The 23457-nt window shown below is 39.4% G+C and overlaps 3 protein-coding genes across 3 annotated transcripts; 2 read left to right on the top strand and 1 right to left on the bottom strand.

The window, feature by feature from the left end:
* Positions 1–1249: 1249 nt before the first annotated feature.
* LOC6571452 (fatty acid synthase) lies at positions 1250–9984 on the top strand. Its single transcript, XM_043214907.1, has 10 exons — positions 1250–1411; positions 2264–2781; positions 2845–4662; positions 4729–5152; positions 5220–6500; positions 6562–7174; positions 7237–7511; positions 7583–7932; positions 8009–9104; positions 9186–9984. Exons 1-10 carry the CDS (start codon positions 1265–1267, stop codon positions 9858–9860), a joined length of 7197 nt encoding a protein of 2398 aa, XP_043070842.1. The 5' UTR covers positions 1250–1264; the 3' UTR covers positions 9861–9984.
* A 2329-nt stretch (positions 9985–12313) lies between these two features.
* On the bottom strand, positions 12314–13190 carry LOC122322505 (DNA polymerase epsilon catalytic subunit 1-like). The gene is made up of 2 exons (XM_043215003.1): positions 12708–13190; positions 12314–12642 (listed from the first exon to the last, which is right to left on the bottom strand). Exons 1-2 carry the CDS (start codon positions 13172–13174, stop codon positions 12339–12341), a joined length of 771 nt encoding a protein of 256 aa, XP_043070938.1. The 5' UTR covers positions 13175–13190; the 3' UTR covers positions 12314–12338.
* Positions 13191–13745: 555 nt separating this feature from the next.
* On the top strand, positions 13746–22471 carry LOC6571616 (fatty acid synthase). Its single transcript, XM_043214814.1, has 10 exons — positions 13746–13907; positions 14753–15270; positions 15334–17148; positions 17215–17638; positions 17706–18986; positions 19046–19658; positions 19721–19998; positions 20070–20419; positions 20496–21591; positions 21673–22471. The coding sequence occupies exons 1-10, from the start codon at positions 13761–13763 to the stop codon at positions 22345–22347; spliced, it is 7197 nt and encodes a 2398-aa protein (XP_043070749.1). The 5' UTR covers positions 13746–13760; the 3' UTR covers positions 22348–22471.
* Positions 22472–23457: the final 986 nt, after the last annotated feature.

Below are 23457 nucleotides of genomic sequence, written 5' to 3'. Positions count from 1 at the left end.
TTGTGCATGCAAATTACATTCAAAAAATACATCAAAGTCTCAGATTTTATTTACTGGGCTAACAAATGTAAGTATAATGGTAATGGTTACAAATTGAATTAGTTTTATTATTTACTACTCAATTGGAAAATTGAACTATTCCAATGCACGTTTTAGATATTATAGACACAATAACAATTTTTGTGATTATGACGAAATAAACTATTTCTGTATTTCAGCCTTTAAATACAACATGTGATGGTATATACATATATATATATATATATAGATACTAGAGGCAACAACACATGCATGTATGCATTCTATTAGGTAAGTTCAACGATCGAAGAATTAATTTACATTTTGCCGGTTGTCGCCGATTGTTCAAGTTCATTAACTTCTTAAAAGTAACAAAATATCAAACTACTATGTATGTATAGTTCATTGAAAAAAATTTGCTTTGTTCCCTTGCCAATTGATTTCAATAACACACTACATATTTTGGAAATACCAAATAAAATAAATTTAATTGCGTATTTTTGGGATTGTTTAACTGTACCATAATTTGTTTAAGCTACACAAATGAATCTTTTAATTTGTAGGAAATGCTCTGAGTTAATGATATAGTATTTAATTCGATGCAGAATAGAATTTTTAGATTAATAGAAAACTTGTGTACAAAGTTACCTTAAGGAACTCCAACTAAACATTAAAATTAAAACAATAAAATGAAAATAATATTAAACCTTGTAATTATAGCATTAAAGTTAATAGACCTCATAAGAATTCTGTATGTGAAAAAACAGGGATTGTAAATTGATCATTTTTATAACGAAACTTATATGAAAACATTAAGTCAATTACAAGTACTATATACGAGTATATGTATATCGATGCCCACATTTTTGTACTTGAAATGTAAAAGCGATTGACATCACAGTGCATGGCGAAATCAATTGCTTAATTAATTTGGAATTCGTTGACTTTCTTGCTGGGAAGCGTATGTGGTCAAAGTATTCACCACTTTTATTCCTTCTTGGACTTTGTGATATGCCCTTCGTAATAAGTGTATAAAAGCAGCTAGTGGGTAAGGTATGGGTTAGTTGCTGTTTGTCTGGCAATTCGTTCGCTTTCTCTCGCTGGATTACATTTCGGAACGAAACGCAAACTTTAACCATATTGTGATATATATCTTAGTGTACAAGTGAAATCAAGCCTGTCGAAGGACGTTTAATAAATTATAACATTACCCCTATTACAAATCAAGTGTTTAAAACTCAAAGATATGGCTTCTGACATGGCAAAAAAGAATAAAAAATACTCTAGATCGCGTCCTGATACAGATGGCGATGATATTGTTATTTCTGGAATGGCTGGGAAATTTCCCAATTCCAAAAATATCTCCGAATACGAGTACAATCTTTACAACAAGGTTTGCAATCGCACAATCGATTTAAATAAAAATGCTTATGTGGAATTACTTCAATTCAAAAAATTACAACACAAGTTTGAAATGGAAACAAGTTATATTTATTACAACAATCAACAGTTAACACTTAATTCAACAAGATACACGACATTCGTTAAATAATATTTTAATACGGAATTAACTGATAAAAACAATGATTTGTGTAGTTCATATTTATCTGGAATAATATATATTTCTTGATCAATTCAAGTGACTCTAAAAATTTATAAATATTTCCAAAATGTTCATTAAGTCATTACCAGATAATATAATATATAAAATTTATAAATTATATATTATAATTTACTGAAGTTAATCCCACAAGATACGGGACTTTCATTTTATAATATTTTTTAATATTTTAATATGAAAATATCTTTCGGAAACTACGATCTGTGTATTTTAAATTTATGTGGAAATATAATATACTCGTATATATTTCTTGAACAATTCAACCCTTTAAGTTAATACAAATATTTCCAATTTACAACGGTCAAAAGATTAATCCAAATTCAACAATTTGAGTGACTTTCTTTTCCTAATTTTATAAAACAGAAAAATCTACAATTTGTATATTTAATTTTTAGTTGTTAAACATTTTTTTCAACATTTTCATTTAATAATTGCAAGACAGTGTAAAAAAAAATGTTGAGTGAGCAAAAATTTAATATTATAATTAAATATAATGTTATTTAGTCAGTCTCCATTTTTCATATAAGCAACTAGAATGATTTTCAATCTTAAAAACTAAAGAGTTGTTGATAATATCGATTACATAATTGGTCATTCTGATTCACGCTAATATTGTTTCATCAGATTGACATGGTAGATGACGATGAGCGTCGTTGGCGTCATTTTAATCCTGAGATTCCCAAGCGATCTGGTAAAATCAGCAATCTGGAAAAGTTCGATGCAACATTCTTTGGGGTACACTTCAAGCAAGCGCATACTTTGGATCCACAAACACGAATTTTGATAGAGACAGCGTACGAAGCTGTCATTGATGCAGGTATCAATCCGAAAAGCCTGCGTGGTACGAAAACTGGCGTCTATATCGGATCTTGTATATCTGAGTCAGAGAAAACTTGGTTCTATGAGAAGGTTTCGTCGGGGGGTTTTGGCATCACCGGCTGCAGTCGCGCAATGCTGGCCAATAGGATTTCGTACACCCTGGGTTTAGAGGGCCCGTCCTTTTTGCTTGACACGGCTTGCTCCAGTTCAATGTATGCCTTGGACAATGCATTTAGTGCAATTCGAAATGGTGAAATTGACGCTGCAATTATTGGCGGTGCCAATTTGTTGTTGCATCCCTTTGTGACCCTTCAATTTGCACGGTAAGCAGCTCTTCGCTTGTCATCACTATTGCTTTTGTAAAATACTCATATTCCATGTTTCAGACTCGGTGTTTTGTCGCAGGACGGTTACTGTCGCCCATTTGACAAAGATGCAAGCGGATACACTCGCTCTGAGACAATTAACTGCCTATTCCTTCAGAGGAAAAGAGATGCGAAACGTGTCTACGCAAGTGTTGTTTATTCGAAAACCAACTGTGATGGATACAAGCCGGAAGGTATTACCTATCCATCGGGAAATGTTCAAGAAAAACTACTCTTGGAATTCTACAAGGAAATTGATCTAACACCAAATGACTTGGGTTACCTGGAAGCACATAGCACTGGCACCGTTGTGGGTGATCCCGAAGAGTGCAAGGCGATTGATAGTGTGCTGTGTAGCCAGCGTCAGGATCCACTTCTTGTGGGCTCTGTCAAATCAAATATTGGACATTCGGAACCTGCCTCTGGTATCTGTTCACTGGTGAAAGCGTGCTTTGCTTTCGAAACTGGCCTAATAGCACCCAATATTAACTTTACCGAGGTGAAACCAACAATAACGGCACTGGCGGAGGGACGTTTAGTTGTGGTTAAGGATGTTACTCCTCTGCCAAAGCCATGTATCGGAGTTAATTCGTTCGGGTTTGGTGGCGCCAATGCACATGCCATTCTTAAAGCACATCCGAAGTCAAAGGTAAACTATGGAATACCTGAGGATAATCTGCCCAGGATTGTGACATGGGCTGGCAGAACGGAGGATGCTGTCAATGAGATTTTCAATGGGATTGAGAAGAAACCGTTGGATGCCGAGTTCATTGGACTGTTGCAGAATATACAAGAGGAAGAAGTATCCGGCATGGTATTTCGAGGATATGGCATATTCGGCAATAACGGCAACCAACCAACAAAATCTTTGGTTAGGAATGTTCAGCATTACACTGGCCTTAAGCGGCCCATTGTCTGGGTATTCAGCGGCATGGGTTCACAGTGGAACGAAATGGGAGCATCATTGATGATGATTCCACGCTTCCGGCAATCCATTGAAATCTCCCACAATACATTAGTCCCGAAAGGCCTCGACCTCATTAATATCCTCACTTCGAACGATCCTGCAATTTACGAGAATATTTTGCACTCTTTTGTCGGCATAGCCTCTGTACAAATTGGTCTGACTGATGTTCTCCGTTCACTAAACTTGGAACCCGATTTAATTATTGGACATTCCGTTGGAGAGTTGGGTTGCGCCTACGCAGATGGCGGACTAACGGCTGAACAAATGATACTATCTGCTTATTACCGTGGTCAAGTCAGTGTGGACTCTCAGAAAATCAGCGGTGCGATGGCAGCTGTGGGCATTGGCTATAAGGTAATTAAGAACATGCTGCCGGAAGCCATTGAAGTCGCCTGCCACAATAGTGCCGACTCCTGCACCATCTCGGGACCCATTGATGAAGTTGGTCGATTCGTTGCAGAACTAAAATTGAAAGATATCTTTGCAAAGGAAGTGCCATGCTCGAATATTGCATATCATTCAAGATATATTGCATCTATGGGACCTCCATTGTTAGAATATATGAAGGAGATAATCACACAGCCAAAGACTAGGACAGCCAAGTGGCTGAGTACCAGTGTGCCGAGGAGTGAATGGGAACAAACTGAAAATAAATTGTGCTCTGCCGAATACCATACCAATAATCTGCTGCACAGTGTACTCTTCGAGGAGACTTTTGCAGAACTACCCAAGAATGCATTGACTATTGAGATTGCTCCACATGGTTTATTGGGCGCCATCCTAAAGCGATCTATGCCTAATGGTGTTTATATACCACTAACCCATCGAGGAAACAAAAACAATGCGCTCTTCTTTATGACCGCACTTGGCAAGTAAGTAACGCGTTCAAATATTGAATATAAATATAAATGTATTAACTTGTAATCATTTTATTGCAGATTATATGAAAATGGTGTTATGGTGCCGGTGGCCAACTTATATCCCAAAGTTGAATTCCCTGTTTCACGATCAACTCCGGGCATTAGTTCACTCGTCCGTTGGGATCACAGTGAAGATTGGTTTGTGACGAAGTATGAGAATATGAAGACTAAGGCCAGCGGAGAGCGCGTTTTCCCTGTTAACTTGGCCAGTGATAATGAAGATTATATGGTTGGCCACATTATTGATGGTAAAATTCTCGTACCCGCTACATGCTATTTACAATACGTTTGGGAGACGTTCTCTCTAATGTATCATGGACCAAGTTACATGGATATTCCGGTCGAATTTGAAGAGGTGCAATTCCTGAGAGCCACAAATATGTCAGTTAATGGAGAAGTTGAACTGAATGTTATGATTAACTATGGCAGCGGCCACTTTGAGGTAGACTAAATTCGTTATTCTTATGCAACTCTTAATGCATCTGAGTATATAAATATATTGATTTCAGATAACTGAAGCGGGTAGCTTGGTAGTTACAGGTAATATAAGAGAGATTGAGAAGCCACTCGCACCGGAAATATATAATTTCCAGAACGAATCGAAATTCCCGATGGTTGCCAAAAAAGATTTCTACAAGGAACTAAGACTACGTGGATACCATTATAATGGAGCGTTCCGAGCCGTTCGCAGCGCTCGAGCGGATGGATTATATGGAACGGTTGAATGGGACTATAACTGGGTGACATTTATGGACGCAATGCTACAAATTCAGATATTGGGCACAGATTCGCGCTCCCTCTTGCTCCCAACGAAAATTCGTAAGCTGCGTATAAATGGGGTCCATCATTTCAATATGATAAACAAAATGGATTCCGAGAACCGAATTATTGATGTTTATGTGGATCATAAGAATAATCGCATTGTAGCCGGTGGCATTGAAGTGATTGGACTTCATGCCAGTCCGGTTCAAAGGCGCAAACCTCCCGGCATTCCAGTATTGGAACAGTACGAATTTTTGCCCTATTTGCCAGCACCAGAAATGACTCTATCAAATGCAGCACGAATATGCGTACAACTTGCCTTGGAAAACATGTCGATATCGAAGGTAAAACTCGTGGAAGTTGACACCGATGGAAGAGACACCGTTTTGACCAAGTTTATCGATGCTATTGAGGACTTACCGATTGTTACTGGAGAGTACATGTATTTGACCGACAGAAAGATTGATGAAATCCCTGGCATACATATCGAAAATGGGAAGGTGGAAAATCTATCCAATTACCATTTCATTGTAGCCGGTGGAACTCGTGGAGATCTCAACGAGGATGTGATTATGAATGCCCAAAAGGTTCTGGTAGATAACGGCTACTTATTGCTTAGAGAACGACCCACGACAAACATAAGCAACTTAAAACTGCCCGAACAATTCCACTTGATCACGGTCATTCCAATAGACAACAATGAGGAAGTCTTCGTACTACTCCAAAATATCTCCAAGAAATTGCAATTGCAGCCGACTGTCGTCAAAATTTCCGATAGCGACATGAAGTTTGAGTGGATAAGTCAGGTGCAGTCTGCCATTAGTATGAAGAGTGCTGTTGTTGCCTACGCTTTCAATGAGAAGCACAATGGTCTGGTTGGATTAGTGAATTGCTTGCGAAAGGAGCCCGATGGCAACTTGGTCACCTGTTTCTATATTGATGATCCGAAAGCACCCGAGTTTAACTTAGCAGATCCATTTTATTCCAGCCAATTTGCACTGGGCCTGGCTTTCAACATATATCGCCATGTAAGTATAAATATATATATGTGAACTGAAATATTTCATAATAACCCGACAACTTGTGTAGGGAACTTGGGGAAGTCTCAGGCATCTGAATCTGCCCGTTAATGATGAGGTCAAACCTAGACTAGATCACATTTATGGAAATGTGATGCAGCACGGAGATTTGTCGTCATTGCGCTGGTTTGAGGGACCTCTTGATCCCGAAGACTGTATCATTAAGATCGCGTACTCATCGCTCAACTTCAAAGACGTAATGCTGGCAACTGGTCGACTGGCAACTGAATTAGGCGGTTCTAACCGAATCGATCAAAGTTGTGTGCTTGGATTTGAATACTCCGGCATCAATATGCAAACCGGTCGACGAATTATGAGCATGGTTGTTAAGGGAGGTGTCGCTTCATATGTGGATAAGCCATCGAAGCTTATTTGGAACATTCCCGACCACTGGTCGCTGCAGGATGCTGCTACGGTGCCAGTTGTTTATATAACCGTATATTACGCATTCTTTATGGCAACCGACATTCGCAAAGGAAAGAGCATACTTATACACGCCGGAACAGGAGGAATTGGCCTGGCAGCAATTCGCGTGGCATTGGCCTACAATTTGGATGTGTATACCACATGCAGTACTCCACTGAAGAAGAAATTCCTCTTGGACACCTTCCCACAGCTGGAAGGTATGTAAGCTGTGTCACGTATTGGTTTACTGCTCAAAAATAAAAGAGATTTCACGTTTTAGAATCGCACATTGGCAATTCTCGAGACACGTCCTTTGAGCAAATGATACAGTGTGAAACCGATGGAAAGGGTGTTGACTTTGTGCTGAATTCACTCTCAGAAGACAAGCTACTGGCGTCGGTGCGCTGTCTTGGGCAGTCGGGCCACTTCCTCGAGATTGGCAAATTCGATATGGCCAATGATACCAAGCTCGGCTTGGGCTGTTTCCTCAAAGAGCTCACCTTCCATGCGGTGCTGGCGGATAGTCTGTTGGTGGCACCCGATGATGATATTTGGGTAATTATTTTTTGTACAATTTTGTTACTCCGATTTATTGATAATCTAATAAAATCTCATTTTGCTTGCAGCACTTGAAGAAACTCATTGACATGGATATTTCCAGTGGCATAATACAACCTTTGCCAGTCACAGTGTTTCCGGCTAATGAGATTGAGCAGGCATTCAGACATTTGATTGGTGGCAAGCATATTGGCAAGGTCATAATTAAAGTGCGTGATAACCCGGAAGCAGCCGAAACTCTGCCAGTACGTGTCCAAAGCCAAATCTACTTTAAGCCCCATATGACTTATGTCATTCCGGGTGGTTTGGGTGGATTCGGCTTGGAATTAGCCGATTGGATGTGCTTGCGTGGTGCCCGCAAGCTAGTGCTCAGCTCCAGCCGTGGCATTACCAAGGACTATCAGTCCTTTCGAATTGCGTATGTATTTGCTTATTTCAATTGGATTAACTATAAACATCTTAATAATTTTGCGGTCGCTCTCTCTAACTCGCAGACTTTGGAAGACTTACGGCTGTGAAGTTGTAGTCAACACAGCAGATATATCAACAGTTGAGGGCTGTCGCAATCTCTTGGTGGAGGCTGCTAAACTGGGTTCAATTGGCGGTATTTTCAATCTAGCAGTTGCCCTACGAGACGGCATCTTTGCCAATCAAAATGTGGAGCAATTTGTGGCAAGCTTCTCGCCAAAAGCGGTTGCCACCAAACATTTGGATTCATTATCTCGCACTTTGTGTCCAGAGCTGGACCATTTCGTAGTATTCTCAAGTGTGTCCTGTGGTCGTGGAAATGCTGGACAAACCAATTATGGCATGGCCAATTCTGTCATGGAGCGTATCATCGAGGGCCGCAGCCGGGATGGTCTGCCAGCCAAGGCCATTCAATGGGGTGCTGTGGGCGAGGTGGGATTAGTCGCCGATATGGCCGAAGATAAAATTGACTTGGAAATCGGTGGAACGCTGCAGCAAAGAATCTCATCATGCCTACAGGAACTGGACACACTACTAAGTGCAAAATCGGCCGTTGTAGCCAGTATGGTTGTTGCCGAAAAGCGCTCAGGTCGTTCCGGAAATGAAAGTATTATCGATACGGTAATGCACATAATGGGTATACGCGACTTAAAGTCTGTCTCGCTGGGCACAACACTGTCCGAAATGGGCATGGACTCACTCATGGCCGTTGAAATCAAGCAAACGCTTGAACGTGACTTTGAACTCGTATTGACTCCTCAGGATCTGCGATCACTCACCTTCCAAAAGATTCAAGAGTTTATGGAGGCGAGGGAAAAGGATAAAACGGATGCAGTGAAAATGGTCTTAGCATCCGAAGGAAAGCTAATGGGTATGGAGCTTTTACTGCGTAACTTGGGTGATGAAGCCCATTCCGATCAGATAATGTATTCCCTCAAAACGCATACGACTCTGGCAAAGCAAAGTTTTCCACCTAGCATTATAATACCTGGCATGGAAGGAACAGCTGGCCAAGCATGGTATAATATTGGAGCCAAGTTGAACAGCAGGGCGAATGTATTACAACTCCATCAGTTTGCACAGCTGGAGAGTATCAATGATATTGGTCAACAGACATTGGAGGTTAGTATATTACAGATTTCGATTTCTCGAATATATTTATGAATAAATCTTTAAAAAATAATCATCACTCTGTTGTTGTAGCATGTAAAAGCCCTACTGAAGCCCACACATCCATTCTACCTTATTGGATATTCTTATGGATCGTATGTGGCTCTTCAACTGGCCGCACTGCTGGAGCAATTGGGTTACCGTGGACATGTTCTTTTGATAGATGGTGCACCGCATTTCCTAACGAAACTTACGAACTTACATCTGGGAGAAAATTTCACAGATAACTCCCTGTATGACTTGCTGTTCTCAAGTATTGTCAATCAAATATTCCCAGAGGAAACTAAGGAGAGCGTATCTGCCGTTTTCCACAAGCTCGACACTCTCAAAGAGAAAATGAATGTATTCATGGAATATGTGGACAGACAGAATATCTACAGCAAAGACTACTCCAAAGTGATAATCGAGGCCTTATTCCGAAGGGTTAAAATGGCAGCGAAGTTCGATCTGAACAGCATAAGGGACTTGAAGTCTTCCATTATGTTAGTTCGTCCCGCAGAGGTTGCCTTACAGGATATCGAAGAAGATTATTGTGTTTCCCAGCTAACTTCTGGTAAAGTAACCCTAAAGGTCATCGAAGGTAATCACACTACCATGTTGGATAATCCAGTCCTACCTCAGATTATTAACGATTTTGATCCTGGACTATTAGATGACAAGAACTTTGAAGAGTATATTCGAGATGGTAAGCCAGTAGCCGTGGCCTAATATTCCCATTAAATAGTCTCTCTACTTTTACTTTTTCACTTTATCGCATTAAGGCTTGCATCAAATATTCTCATTGTAACGAAAATAAAACAAAACATGTTTTCTCACAAAATCCAATTTTAAATTCCTTCTTTAAATATAACCTACAAGAAGGCCTCTGGTTCACAGCGGTGGTCGGGACCCTGTTAGTTACAGTTAGTATTATTAGAGGGGAGTTGCTTATACCTACTTGACTGTCCCCTAAAATTTGCGGTATCTGAGCTGGTGATCGATCCTCGCTGTCTATAATCACCATGAATCTCTGAATGCGAGTTAAAAGAGATTCCCTAAAAATAAACCTATTACCTATTCTGAAGTTTATTTGCTAGCATCCTTCTTGTTTATCTTGTCTTCTAGAGTGGATATACTAATATGTAATATAAACTGGCATCGTAATCAAACATAATTTTCAAAAGGTGAATAGATTTTAAAAATACAACGTTGGTCATTTTAATAATTCATTTAAATCAATTACATTTTTTTTTGTATATAACTAAAACAATTTTATTTGTTTATTAACCCTTTAACTATTTGTTGTTCATGTCAACAGTGAATGTTTTTATACAGTTATTTTATTTTATTATTATTTAATTATTTTTGTAGATATTCACTTCCATTTTCAATTTTTCATTGACAAAATTCGTATTTAAATTAAAAAGTGTTAAGAAGTACGCATGGTGCGCATTTTGTAGACACCTATTCGAATTGAGTTACAAGTTAAGACCAAAGCTTGCTGTTGGTGCCATTTCGAATTAAGCTGAATTCTTAGCTTAGGCTTAAAGCTTAGGCTGCAATCTACGCTGGGCTTAAGCTCAAAGCTACGCTCAGCTAAAGCTGCAAGCTTAGCTTTCGATAAGCTTCAAGCTAAAGTCGGATAAAACTACAAGCTTAGCCCTTATAAAACTGCAAGCTTAAAGTTATATGTATATATATATGTAGGGAGGGGTTATTTATTATTATTATTTTTCTCTTCTTTTCTTTTATATTAATTTTACGTAAGGATTTAAGGGATAATTTTGTACATTTTTGCATGGATGGATAATAAAAAAAAAAATTGAACAAATTTTTGAACTGGCAGAACAATGCGCAGCAAAATTTTCAATTATATGTTTACATATGGCTATGCAGAGAAGTAAGTTAACACATAATTTTACAAAAACTTAATATAAAAAATTAAGTTTATGTATCACATACATTTCGATGCGATGAACGGAGTTCCAACTCTGGAATTTTCTTCTTGGTTTTTAAATGTGTTGATTTTATTTCTATTGCACTGAAACTTAATTCATTATTCTAAAATGGAAAAATAATTATGTGTATTTTTCTGCAATATGTTTTTTTTTGTGGGGATTATTAAGGTATTTTTGGTTGGTTTTATATTTATACTTATGTACATAAATATGTGTTGTATGTATTATTTTAAAAATGATTTTTGTAACTGGTATTTTAGGACTTTTAGTACGTGATGCTATTAATATGTATTAATATGTATGTCTCCGCCTCCAAGATTCCCGCATTTAAGAGCTACAGTTACCAAACATCGAATGTAGATTACTAAGATCGCCCTCCAACATCTTTTTTGCCACGCCCAAAGTTCTGAAAAGCCCATATCTCCCGCAATTTAAGAGTTACAGATACCAAAATTGTAAGGAAGATTACTAAGAACCATCTCGGTATTTTTTGGTTGCGCCCACTCTGCTCCTTGCTTCCGGTTATCAGCTGGTATTAGTTATGTTATCAAAGAATTTCTCAGTCGGTTACACCTGACTGCAACGTTCTCCGTTGTTCTTATTTTATACATTTGTGTGGTTTCTATAGTTTTTTGTTTATGCTTTCGATTTGTCTAAATGGTGTCTTATTTTCGATACAGTTGCCACGTTATTTTGACCATAAAAGAATTCTGGCAGACCTACGATTTTTTCTTCAACTAGCACTTTTTAAAAACTTAAATAAGTATTTTGCTGGGATCAGCTGACTTTTATAATCTAAAGCTTTTTTCTCAAAGCTCAGCTTTTTTACTTAGATGCACTGCTTTGTTTATTTATCGGCCGTTACAGCTCAGGCGACAAATTGATCGGAATCGGTTAACGCTGCAACTCTATATTTTCTTATGTTGCCTACTGACCATTAAAAGTAAAGGAGTATTGATGAACTTGATCCAAGTCATCAAATATATCTCGAGTGAATATTTAAACAATACTCGTTTATTTAGTATAAGCATAATCAAAATAATTACTACTTATTCGAATAACCAAACACATTCGAGCCATACAATTTTGAGTAAAGGTTGGAAAATTACGAAATGTGGCCAACTATTATGAGTCAATTTGGAACCAGTTACAGAAAATTAAAAAGTGTAGAAATGAAATGTAAAACGAGTTTAATCAACACAAATTTCAATCCATATTTAGAAAATACTTAAATGTCGCTGGCTCATGTTTAACGGGGAGTTTTTAGTGCCTGCAGCACCGTTTGCTGGAGCAACTGCATCTTATGGTAGCTGGCAACGTTATTAAATGTGTTGAGGAGCGTTTCAATCTCTTTGCCACTGATTAGGGGCACGAAATTGCCAGCACAGGTGCAGAACTCAGCGAGATTTTCGCGTTTGATTTCGTTGCAGCGCACACAGCGCAGATCCTGGAGCACATAGGACATCACTTTGCGCTGCAGCACATCAATCATGCGCATCTCTATCTCCTCATTGTCGTAGGCTACATAGCACTGGGCGCATAGCCAAACAGGACTGCAACCAAATCAAATAACATTTATAAGTTGATATGTAATTATGAGAACGGCTGCACCACTCACATGCCATCCTTCAGGGCGCGCTGTTTGTCCTTGCAGAGATCCAGGTCGCGACAATGATTGCACGCCTTGCAGATGACCTCGTTGATTATGTGCGTATCACACGGATCTGTCCAGTCGGCCAGATCGGAGAACTCACCCACGTCCTCACTTCTCGCCTGACTCTGACGCAACGTTGTGTTGCCCGCCGCAATTGAGGTGACCGTCTCATCAATGCCCTTGGGCAATTTGCCTCGAATGCCGAAGAAATTGGACTGATCCAGCCAGAGCATAAAATTCCAACACTGCTCAAAGCTCAGCTGCATGGAATGGAACATTTCCTTGTTGCGCAAACTCTGCACAACATAATCAACATAGCCCAGCGCATCCGACACCGACTTCTTGACCGAGCTGAGTATGATCCGATTGAAGTCCGCATAGACAATGGTGGCGCCCAGACGCTTGAACTCGGCAATGATACGCAGAAACATTTTGCGCAACAGATTGCTGAAGGATCTGCGCCGTTCCCTTGAGCACGTCTGACTTACGCAAAGCGTACTGCATTAGCCACACAATTGCACATTTTCTTCGATTTAGAGTACAACGTTGTACTTGAATATTTATAATTTTTATACCGAAACTAAAATACATTAAGTCAACTGCAACGACTACACATATCTATCGATGCACACATTTTTATACTAAAAATGTAAAAGCATTTGACATCACAGTGCACGGCAAAATCAATTGCTTAATTAATTTGGAATTCGTTGACTTTCTTGCTGGGAAGAGTATCTGGTCAAAGTATTCACCACTTTTATTCCTTTTTTGACTTTGTGATATGCCCTTCGTAATAAGTGTATAAAAGCAGCTAGTGGGTAAGGTATGGGTTTAATTGCTGTTTGTCTGGCAATTCGTTCGCTTTCTCTCGCTGGATTACATTTCGGAACGAAACGCAAACTTTAACCATATTGTGATATATATCTTAGTGTACAAGTGAAATCAAGCCTGTCGAAGGACGTTTAATAAATTATAACATTACCTCTATTACAAATCAAGTGTTTAAAACTCAAAGATATGGCTTCTGACATGGCAAAAAAGAATAAAAAATACTCTAGATCGCGTCCTGATACAGATGGCGATGATATTGTTATTTCTGGAATGGCTGGGAAATTTCCCAATTGCAAAAATATCTCCGAATACGAGTACAATCTTTACAACAAGGTTTGCAATCGCACAATCGATTTAAATAAAAATGCTTATGTGGAATTACTTCAATTCAAAAAATTACAACACAAGTTTGAAATGGAAACAAGTTATATTTATTACAACAATCAACAATTACCACTTAATTCAACAAGATACACGACATTCGTTAAATAATATTTTAATACGGAATTAACTGATAAAAACAATGATTTGTGTAGTTCATATTAATCTGGAATAATATATATTTCTTGATTAATTCAAGTGACTCTAAAAATTTATAAATATTTCCAAAAAGGTTAATTAAGTCATTACCAGATAATATAATATATAAAATTTATAGATTATATATTATAATTTACTGAACTTAATTCCACAATATACGAGACTTTCATTTTATAATATTTTTTATTTTAATATGAAAATATCTTTCGGAAACTACGATCTGTGTATTTTAAATTTATGTGGAAATATAATATATATAATTCTTGAACAATTCTTCCCTTTAAGTTAATACAAATATTTCCAATTTAAAACGGTCAAAAGATTAATCCAAATTCAATAATTTGAGTGACTTTCTTTTCCTAATTTTATAAAACAGAAATATCTACAATTTGTATATTTAATTTTTAGTCGTTAAACATTTTTTTCAACATTTTCATTTAATAATTGCAAGACAGTGTAAAAAAAAAATGTTGGGTGAGCAAAAATTTAATATTATAATTAAATATAATGTTATTTAGTCAGTCTCCATTTTTCTTATAAACAACTAGAATGATTTTCAATCTTAAAAACTAAAGAGTTATTAATAATATCGATTACATAATTGGCCATTCTGATTCACGCTAATATTGTTTCATCAGATTGACATGGTAGATGACGATGAGCGTCGTTGGCGTCATTTTAATCCTGAGATTCCCAAGCGATTTGGTAAAATCAGCAATCTGGAAAAGTTCGATGCAACATTCTTTGGGGTACACTTCAAGCAAGCGCATACTTTGGATCCGCAAACACGAATTTTGATAGAGACAGCGTACGAAGCTGTCATTGATGCAGGTATCAATCCGAAAAGCCTGCGTGGTACGAAAACTGGCGTCTATATCGGATCTTGTATATCTGAGTCAGAGAAAACTTGGTTCTATGAGAAGGTTTCGTCAGGGGGTTTTGGCATCACCGGCTGCAGTCGCGCAATGCTGGCCAATAGGATTTCGTACACCCTGGGCTTAGAGGGCCCGTCCTTTTTGCTTGACACGGCTTGCTCCAGTTCAATGTATGCCTTGGATAATGCATTTAGTGCAATTCGAAATGGTGAAATTGACGCTGCAATTATTGGCGGTTCCAATTTGTTGTTGCATCCCTTTGTGACCCTTCAATTTGCTCGGTAAGCAGCTCTTCGCTTGTCATCACTATTGCTTTTGTAAAATACTCATATTTCATGTTTCAGACTCGGTGTTTTGGCGCAGGACGGTTACTGTCGTCCATTTGACAAAGATGCAAGCGGATACACTCGCTCTGAGACAATTAACTGCCTATTCCTTCAGAGGAAAAGAGATGCGAAACGCATCTACGCAAGTGTTGTTTATTCGAAAACCAACTGTGATGGATACAAGCCGGAGGGTATTACCTATCCATCAGGAAATGTTCAAAGAAAACTACTATTGGAATTCTACAAGGAAATTGATCTAACACCAAATGACTTGGGTTACCTGGAAGCACATAGCACTGGCACCGTTGTGGGTGATCCCGAAGAGTGCAAGGCGATTGATAGTGTGCTGTGTAGCCAGCGTCAGGATCCACTTCTTGTGGGCTCTGTCAAATCAAATATTGGACATTCGGAACCTACCTCTGGTATCTGTTCACTGGTGAAAGCGTGCTTTGCTTTCGAAACTGGCCTAATAGCACCCAATATTAACTTTACCGAGGTGAAACCAACAATAACGGCACTGGCGGAGGGACGTTTAGTTGTGGTTAAGGATGTCACTCCTCTGCCAAAGCCATGTATCGGAGTTAATTCGTTCGGGTTTGGTGGCGCCAATGCACATGCCATTCTTAAAGCACATCCGAAGTCAAAGGTAAACTATGGAATACCTGAGGATAATCTGCCCAGGATTGTGACATGGGCTGGCAGAACGGAGGATGCTGTCAATGAGATTTTCAATGGGATTGAGAAGAAACCGTTGGATGCCGAGTTCATTGGACTGTTGCAGAATATACAAGAGGAAGAAGTATCCGGCATGGTATTTCGAGGATATGGCATATTCGGCAATAACGGCAACCAACCAACAAAATCTTTGGTTAGGAATGTTCAGCATTACACTGGCCTTAAGCGGCCCATTGTCTGGGTATTCAGCGGCATGGGTTCACAGTGGAACGAAATGGGAGCATCATTGATGATGATTCCACGCTTCCGGCAATCCATTGAAATCTCCCACAATACATTAGTCCCGAAAGGCCTCGACCTCATTAATATCCTCACTTCGAACGATCCTGCAATTTACGAGAATATTTTGCACTCTTTTGTCGGCATAGCCTCTGTACAAATTGGTCTGACTGATATTCTCCGTTCACTAAACTTGGAACCCGATTTTATTATTGGACATTCCGTTGGAGAATTGGGTTGCGCCTACGCAGATGGAGGAGTAACGGCTGAACAAATGATACTAGCTGCTTATTGTCGTGGTCGAGTCAGTATGGAGTCTAAAATCAGAGGTGGTATGGCAGCTGTGGGCATTGGGTATAGGGCAATTAAGAACTTGCTGCCGGAAGCCATTGAAGTCGCCTGCCACAATAGTGCCGACTCCTGCACCATCTCGGGACCCATTGATGAAGTTCGACGATTCGTCGCAGAACTAAAATCAAAAGATATCTTTGCAAAGGAAGTGCCATGCTCGAATATTGCATATCATTCAAGATATATTGCATCTATGGGACCCCAATTGTTAAAATATTTGAAGGAGATAATCACACAGCCAAAGACTAGGACAGCCAAGTGGCTGAGTACCAGTGTGCCGAGGAGTGAATGGGAACAAACTGAAAATAAATTGTGCTCTGCCGAATACCATACCAATAATCTGCTGCACAGTGTACTCTTCGAGGAGACTTTTCCAGAACTACCCAAGAATGCATTGACTATTGAGATTGCTCCACATGGTTTATTGGGCGCCATCCTAAAGCGATCTATGCCTAATGGTGTTTATATACCACTAACCCATCGAGGAAACAAAAACAATGCGCTCTTCTTTATGACCGCACTTGGCAAGTAAGTAACGCGTTCAAATATTGAATATTAATATAAATGTATTAACTTGTAATCATTTTATTGCAGATTATATGAAAATGGTGTTATGGTGCCGGTGGCCAACTTATATCCCAAAGTTGAATTCCCTGTTTCACGATCAACTCCGGGCATTAGTTCACTCGTCCGTTGGGATCACAGTGAAGATTGGTTTGTGACGAAGTATGAGAATATGAAGACTAAGGCCAGTGTAGAGCGCGTTTTCCTTATTAACTTGGCCAGTGATGATGAAGAGTTTATGGGTGGTCACATTATTGATGGTAAAATTCTCGTACCCGCTACTAGCTATTTACAATACGTTTGGGAGACGTTCTCTCTAATCCATCATGGGCCAAGTTACATGGATATTCCAGTCGAATTTGAGGAGGTGCAATTCCTGAGAGCCACAAATATGTCAGTTAATGGAGAAGTTGAACTGAATGTTATGATTAACTATGGCAGCGGCCACTTTGAGGTAGACTAAATTCGTTATTCTTATGCAACTCTTAATACATCTGAGTATATAAATATATTGATTTCAGATAACTGAAGCGGGTAGCTTGGTAGTTACAGGTAATATAAGAGAGATTGAGAAGCCACTCGCACCGGAAATATATAATTTCCAGAACGAATCGAAATTCCCGATGGTTGCCAAAAAAGATTTCTACAAGGAATTAAGACTACGTGGATACCATTATAATGGAGCGTTCCGAGCCGTTCGCAGCGCTCGAACGGATGGATTATATGGAACGGTTGAATGGGACTATAACTGGGTGACATTTATGGACGCAATGCTACAAATTCAGATATTGGGCACAGATTCGCGCTCCCTCTTGCTCCCAACGAAAATTCGTAAGCTGCGTATAAATGGGGTCCATCATTTCAATATGATAAACAAAATAGATCCCGAGAACCGAGTTATTGATGTTTATGTGGATCATAAGAATAATCGCATTGTAGCAGGTGGCATTGAAGTGATTGGACTTCATGCCAGTCCGGTTCAAAGGCGCAAACCTCCCGGCATTCCAGTATTGGAACAGTACGAATTTTTGCCCTATTTGCCAGCACCAGAAATGACTCTATCAAATGCAGCACGAATATGCGTACAACTTGCCTTGGAAAACATGTCGATATCGAAGGTAAAACTCGTGGAAGTTGACACCGATGGAAGAGACACCGTTTTGACCAAGTTTATCGATGCTATTGAGGACTTACCGATTGTTACTGGAGAGTACATGTATTTGACCGACAGAAAGATTGATGAAATCCCTGGCATACATATCGAAAATGGGAAGGTGGAAAATCTATCCAATTACCATTTCATTGTAGCCGGTGGAACTCGTGGAGATCTCAACGAGGATGTGATTATGAATGCCCAAAAGGTTCTGGTAGATAACGGCTACTTATTGCTTAGAGAACGACCCACGACAAACATAAGCAACTTAAAACTGCCCGAACAATTCCACTTGATCACGGTCATTCCAATAGACAACAATGAGGAAGTCTTCGTACTACTCCAGAATATCTCCAAGAAATTGCAATTGCAGCCGACTGTCGTCAAAGTTTCTGATAGCGACATGAAGTTTGAGTGGATAAGTCAGGTGCAGTCTGCCATTAGTATGAAGAGTGCTGTTGTTGCCTACGCTTTCAATGAGAAACACAATGGTCTGGTTGGATTAGTGAATTGCTTGCGAAAGGAGCCCGATGGCAACTTGGTCACCTGTTTCTATATTGATGATCCGAAAGCACCCGAGTTTAACTTAGCAGATCCATTTTATTCCAGCCAATTTGCACTGGGCCTGGCTTTCAACATATATCGCCATGTAAGTATATATATATATGTGAACTTAAATATTTCATAATAGCCCGACAACTTGTGTAGGGAACTTGGGGAAGTCTCAGGCATCTGAATCTGCCCGTTAATGATGAGGTCAAACCCAGACTAGATCACATTTATGGAAATGTGATTCAGCGCGGAGATTTGTCGTCATTGCGCTGGTTTGAGGGACCTCTTGATCCAGAAGACTGTATCATTAAGATCGCATACTCATCGCTCAACTTCAGAGACGTAATGCTGGCAACTGGTCGACTGGCAACTGAATTATACGGTTCTAACCGAATCGATCAAAGTTGTGTGCTTGGATTTGAATACTCCGGCATCAATATGCAAACCGGTCGACGAATTATGAGCATGGTTGTTAAGGGAGGTGTCGCTTCATATGTGGATAAGCCATCGAAGCTTATTTGGAACATTCCCGACCACTGGTCGCTGCAGGACGCTGCTACGGTGCCAGTAGTTTATATAACCGTATATTACGCATTCTTTATGGCAACCGACATTCGCAAAGGAAAGAGCATACTTATACACGCCGGAACAGGAGGAATTGGCCTGGCAGCAATTCGCGTGGCATTGGCCTACAATTTGGATGTGTATACCACATGCAGTACTCCACTGAAGAAGAAATTCCTCTTGGACACCTTCCCACAGCTGGAAGGTATGTAAGCTGTGTCACGTATTGGTTTACTGCTCAAAAATAAAAGAGATTTCACGTTTTAGAATCGCACATTGGCAATTCTCGAGACACGTCCTTTGAGCAAATGATACAGTGTGAAACCGATGGAAAGGGTGTTGACTTTGTGCTGAATTCACTCTCAGAAGACAAGCTACTGGCGTCGGTGCGCTGTCTTGGGCAGTCGGGCCACTTCCTCGAGATTGGCAAATTCGATATGGCCAATGATACCAAGCTCGGCTTGGGCTGTTTCCTCAAAGAGCTCACCTTCCATGCGGTGCTGGCGGATAGGCTGTTGGGGGCACCCGATGATCATATAATTTTAGTAATTATTTTTTGTACAATTTTGTTACTCCGATTTATTGATAATCTAATAAAATCTCATTTTGCTTGCAGCACTTGAAGAAACTCATTGACATGGATATTTCCAGTGGCATAATACAACCATTGCCAGTCACAGTGTTTCCGGCTAATGAGATTGAGAAGGCCTTCAGACATTTGATTGGTGGCAAGCATATTGGCAAGGTCATAATTAAAGTGCGTGATAACCCGGAAGCAGCCGAAACTCTGCCAGTACGTGTCCAAAGCCAAATCTACTTTAAGCCCCATATGACTTATGTCATTCCGGGTGGTTTGGGTGGATTCGGCTTGGAATTAGCCGATTGGATGTGCTTGCGTGGTGTCCGCAAACTAGTGCTCAGCTCCAGCCGTGGCATTACCAAGGACTATCAGTCCTTTCGAATTGCGTATGTATTTGCTTATTTCAATTGGATTAACTGTAAACATCTTAATAATTTTGCGGTCGCTCTCTCTAACTCGCAGGCTTTGGAAGAATTACGGCTGTGAAGTTGTAGTCAACACAGCAGATATATCAACAGTTGAGGGCTGTCGCAATCTCTTGGTGGAGGCTGCTAAACTGGGTTCAATTGGCGGTATTTTCAATCTAGCAGTTGCCCTACGTGACGGCATCTTTGCCAGTCAAAATATGGAGCAATTTGTGCAAAGCTTTTCGCCAAAAGCGGTTGCCACCAAACATTTGGATGCATTATCCCGCACCTTGTGCCCAGAGCTGGACCATTTCGTAGTATTCTCAAGTGTGTCCTGTGGTCGTGGAAATGCTGGACAAACCAATTATGGCATGGCCAATTCTGTCATGGAGCGTATCATCGAGGGCCGCAGCCGGGATGGTCTGCCAGCCAAGGCCATTCAATGGGGTGCTGTGGGCGAGGTGGGATTAGTCGCCGATATGGCCGAAGATAAAATTGACTTGGAAATCGGGGGAACGCTGCAGCAAAGAATCTCATCATGCCTACAGGAACTGGACACACTACTAAGTGCGAAATCGGCCGTTGTAGCCAGTATGGTTGTTGCCGAAAAGCGCTCAGGTCGTTCCGGAAATGAAAGTATTATCGATACGGTAATGCACATAATGGGTATACGCGACTTAAAGTCTGTCTCGCTGGGCACAACACTGTCCGAAATGGGCATGGACTCACTCATGTCCGTTGAAATCAAGCAAACGCTTGAACGTGACTTTGAACTCGTATTGACTCCTCAGGATCTGCGGTCACTCACCGTCCAAAAGCTGCAAGAGATTATGGAGGCAAGGGAAAAGGATAATTCGGATGCGGAGAAAATGGTCTTAGCATCCGAAGGAAAGCTTATGGGTATAGAGCTTTTACTGCGTAACTTAGGAGATGAAGCCCATTCCGATCAGGTAATGTATTCCCTCAAAACGCATACGACACTGGCAAAGCAAAGTTTTCCACCTAGCATTATAATACCTGGCATAGAAGGAACAGCTGGCCAAGCATGGTATAATATTGGAGCCAAGTTGAACAGCAGGGCGAATGTATTACAACTCCATCAGTTTGCACAGCTGGAGACTATCAATGATATTGGTCAACAGACATTGGAGGTTAGTATCTTACAGATTTCGATTTTTCGAATATATTTATGAATAAATCTTTAAAAAATAATCATCACTCTGTTGTTGTAGCATGTAAAAGCCCTGCTGAAGCCCTCACATCCATTCTACCTTATTGGATATTCTTATGGATCGTATGTGGCTCTTCAACTGGCCGCACTGCTGGAGCAATTGGGTTACCGTGGACATGTTCTTTTGATAGATGGTGCACCGCATTTTATAACGAAACTGGCGAACTTACATCTGGGAGAAAATTTCACAGATAACTTCCTGTATGACTTGCTGTTCTCGAGCATTGCCAATTATATATTCCCCGAGGAAACTAAGGAGAGCATATCCGCCGTTTTCCACAAGCTCGACACTCTCAAGGAGAAAATGGATTTATTCATGAAATATGTGGACAAACAGAATATCTACAGCAAAGACTACTTCAAAGTGATGATCGAGGCCTTATTCCGAAGGGTTAAAATCGCAGCGAAGTTCGATCTGAACAGCATAAGGGACTTGAAGTCTCCCATTATGTTAGTCCGTCCCACAGAGGTGTCTCTAAATGATATCGAAGAAGATTATTGTGTTTCCCAGCTAACTTCTGGTAAAGTAACCTTAAAGGTCATCGAGGGCAATCACTCTACAATGTTGGATAATCCAGTCCTACCTCAGATTATTAACGATTGTGATCCTGGACTATTAGATGACAAGAACTTTGATGAGTATATTCGAGATGCTAAGCCAGTAGCCGTGGCCTAACATTCCCATTAAATAGTCTCTCTACTTTTACTTTTTCACTTTATCGCATTAAGGTTTGCATCAAATATTCTCATTGTAACGAAAATAAAACAAAACATGTTTTCTCACAAAATCCAATTTTAAATATGATAGACAGTTGTTTTTATTATCAACTTGCTTAAACATCGATTCGGGTGAATGATTTGAAATTTATGAACGCTCTTAACTGATTAGCAAATGGCACAGACCGTATATTTATTTGACGACGACAGATCGTTGAACTTTGTCAACTCAAGTTGTAGTTTTCAATCTGTCTTTTGTAAGGAATTCCCTAGAATATAAAATTCTTTCTTTAAATATAACCTACAAGAAAGCCTCTGGTTCACAGCGGCGGTCGGGACCCTGTTAGTTACAGTTAGTATTATTAGAGGGGAGTTGCTTATACCTACTTGACTGTCCCCTAAAATTTGCGGTATCTGAGCTGGTAATCGATCCTCGCTGTCTATAATCACCATGAATCTCTGAATGCGAGTTAAAAGAGATTCCCTAAAAATAAACCTATTACCTATTCTGAAGTTTATTTGCTAGCATCCTTCTTGTTTATCTTGTTTTCTAGAGTGGATATACTAATATGTAATATAAACTGGCATCGTAATCAAACATAATTTTCAAAAGGTGAATAGATTTTAAAAATACAACGTTGGTCATTTTAATAATTCATTTAAATCAATTACATTTTTTTTTGTATATAACTAAAACAATTTTATTTGTTTATTAACCCTTTAACTATTTGTTGTTCATGTCAACAGTGAATGTTTTTATACATAATAGATTTGGTTCTGATTTTATTTTTATTGTTTTACATAGTAAAGCTGGACTTTTGTTGTTTATTTTTGAATAAAACAAAAGTTTTTGATTATTGTTTATAATTTTTTTATGGTAGATATTTTATTTTTTTAGTAGATATTCACTTCCATTTTCAATTTTTCATTGACAAAATTCGTATTTAAATTAAAAAGTGTTAAGAAGTACGCATGGTGCGCATTTTGTAGACACCTATCCGAATTGAATTACAAGTTAAGACCAAAGCTTGCTGTTGGCGCCATTTCGAATTAAAGCTTATGCTAAAAG

Source organism: Drosophila grimshawi, unplaced genomic scaffold (assembly GCF_018153295.1).
Source record: "Drosophila grimshawi isolate 15287-2541.00 unplaced genomic scaffold, ASM1815329v1 contig_311, whole genome shotgun sequence".
In the NCBI taxonomy this organism is placed as follows: domain Eukaryota; kingdom Metazoa; phylum Arthropoda; class Insecta; order Diptera; family Drosophilidae; genus Drosophila; species Drosophila grimshawi.
The sequence above is the reverse complement of the archived record's forward strand: the minus strand, read 5'-3'. Positions and strand labels throughout refer to the sequence as shown.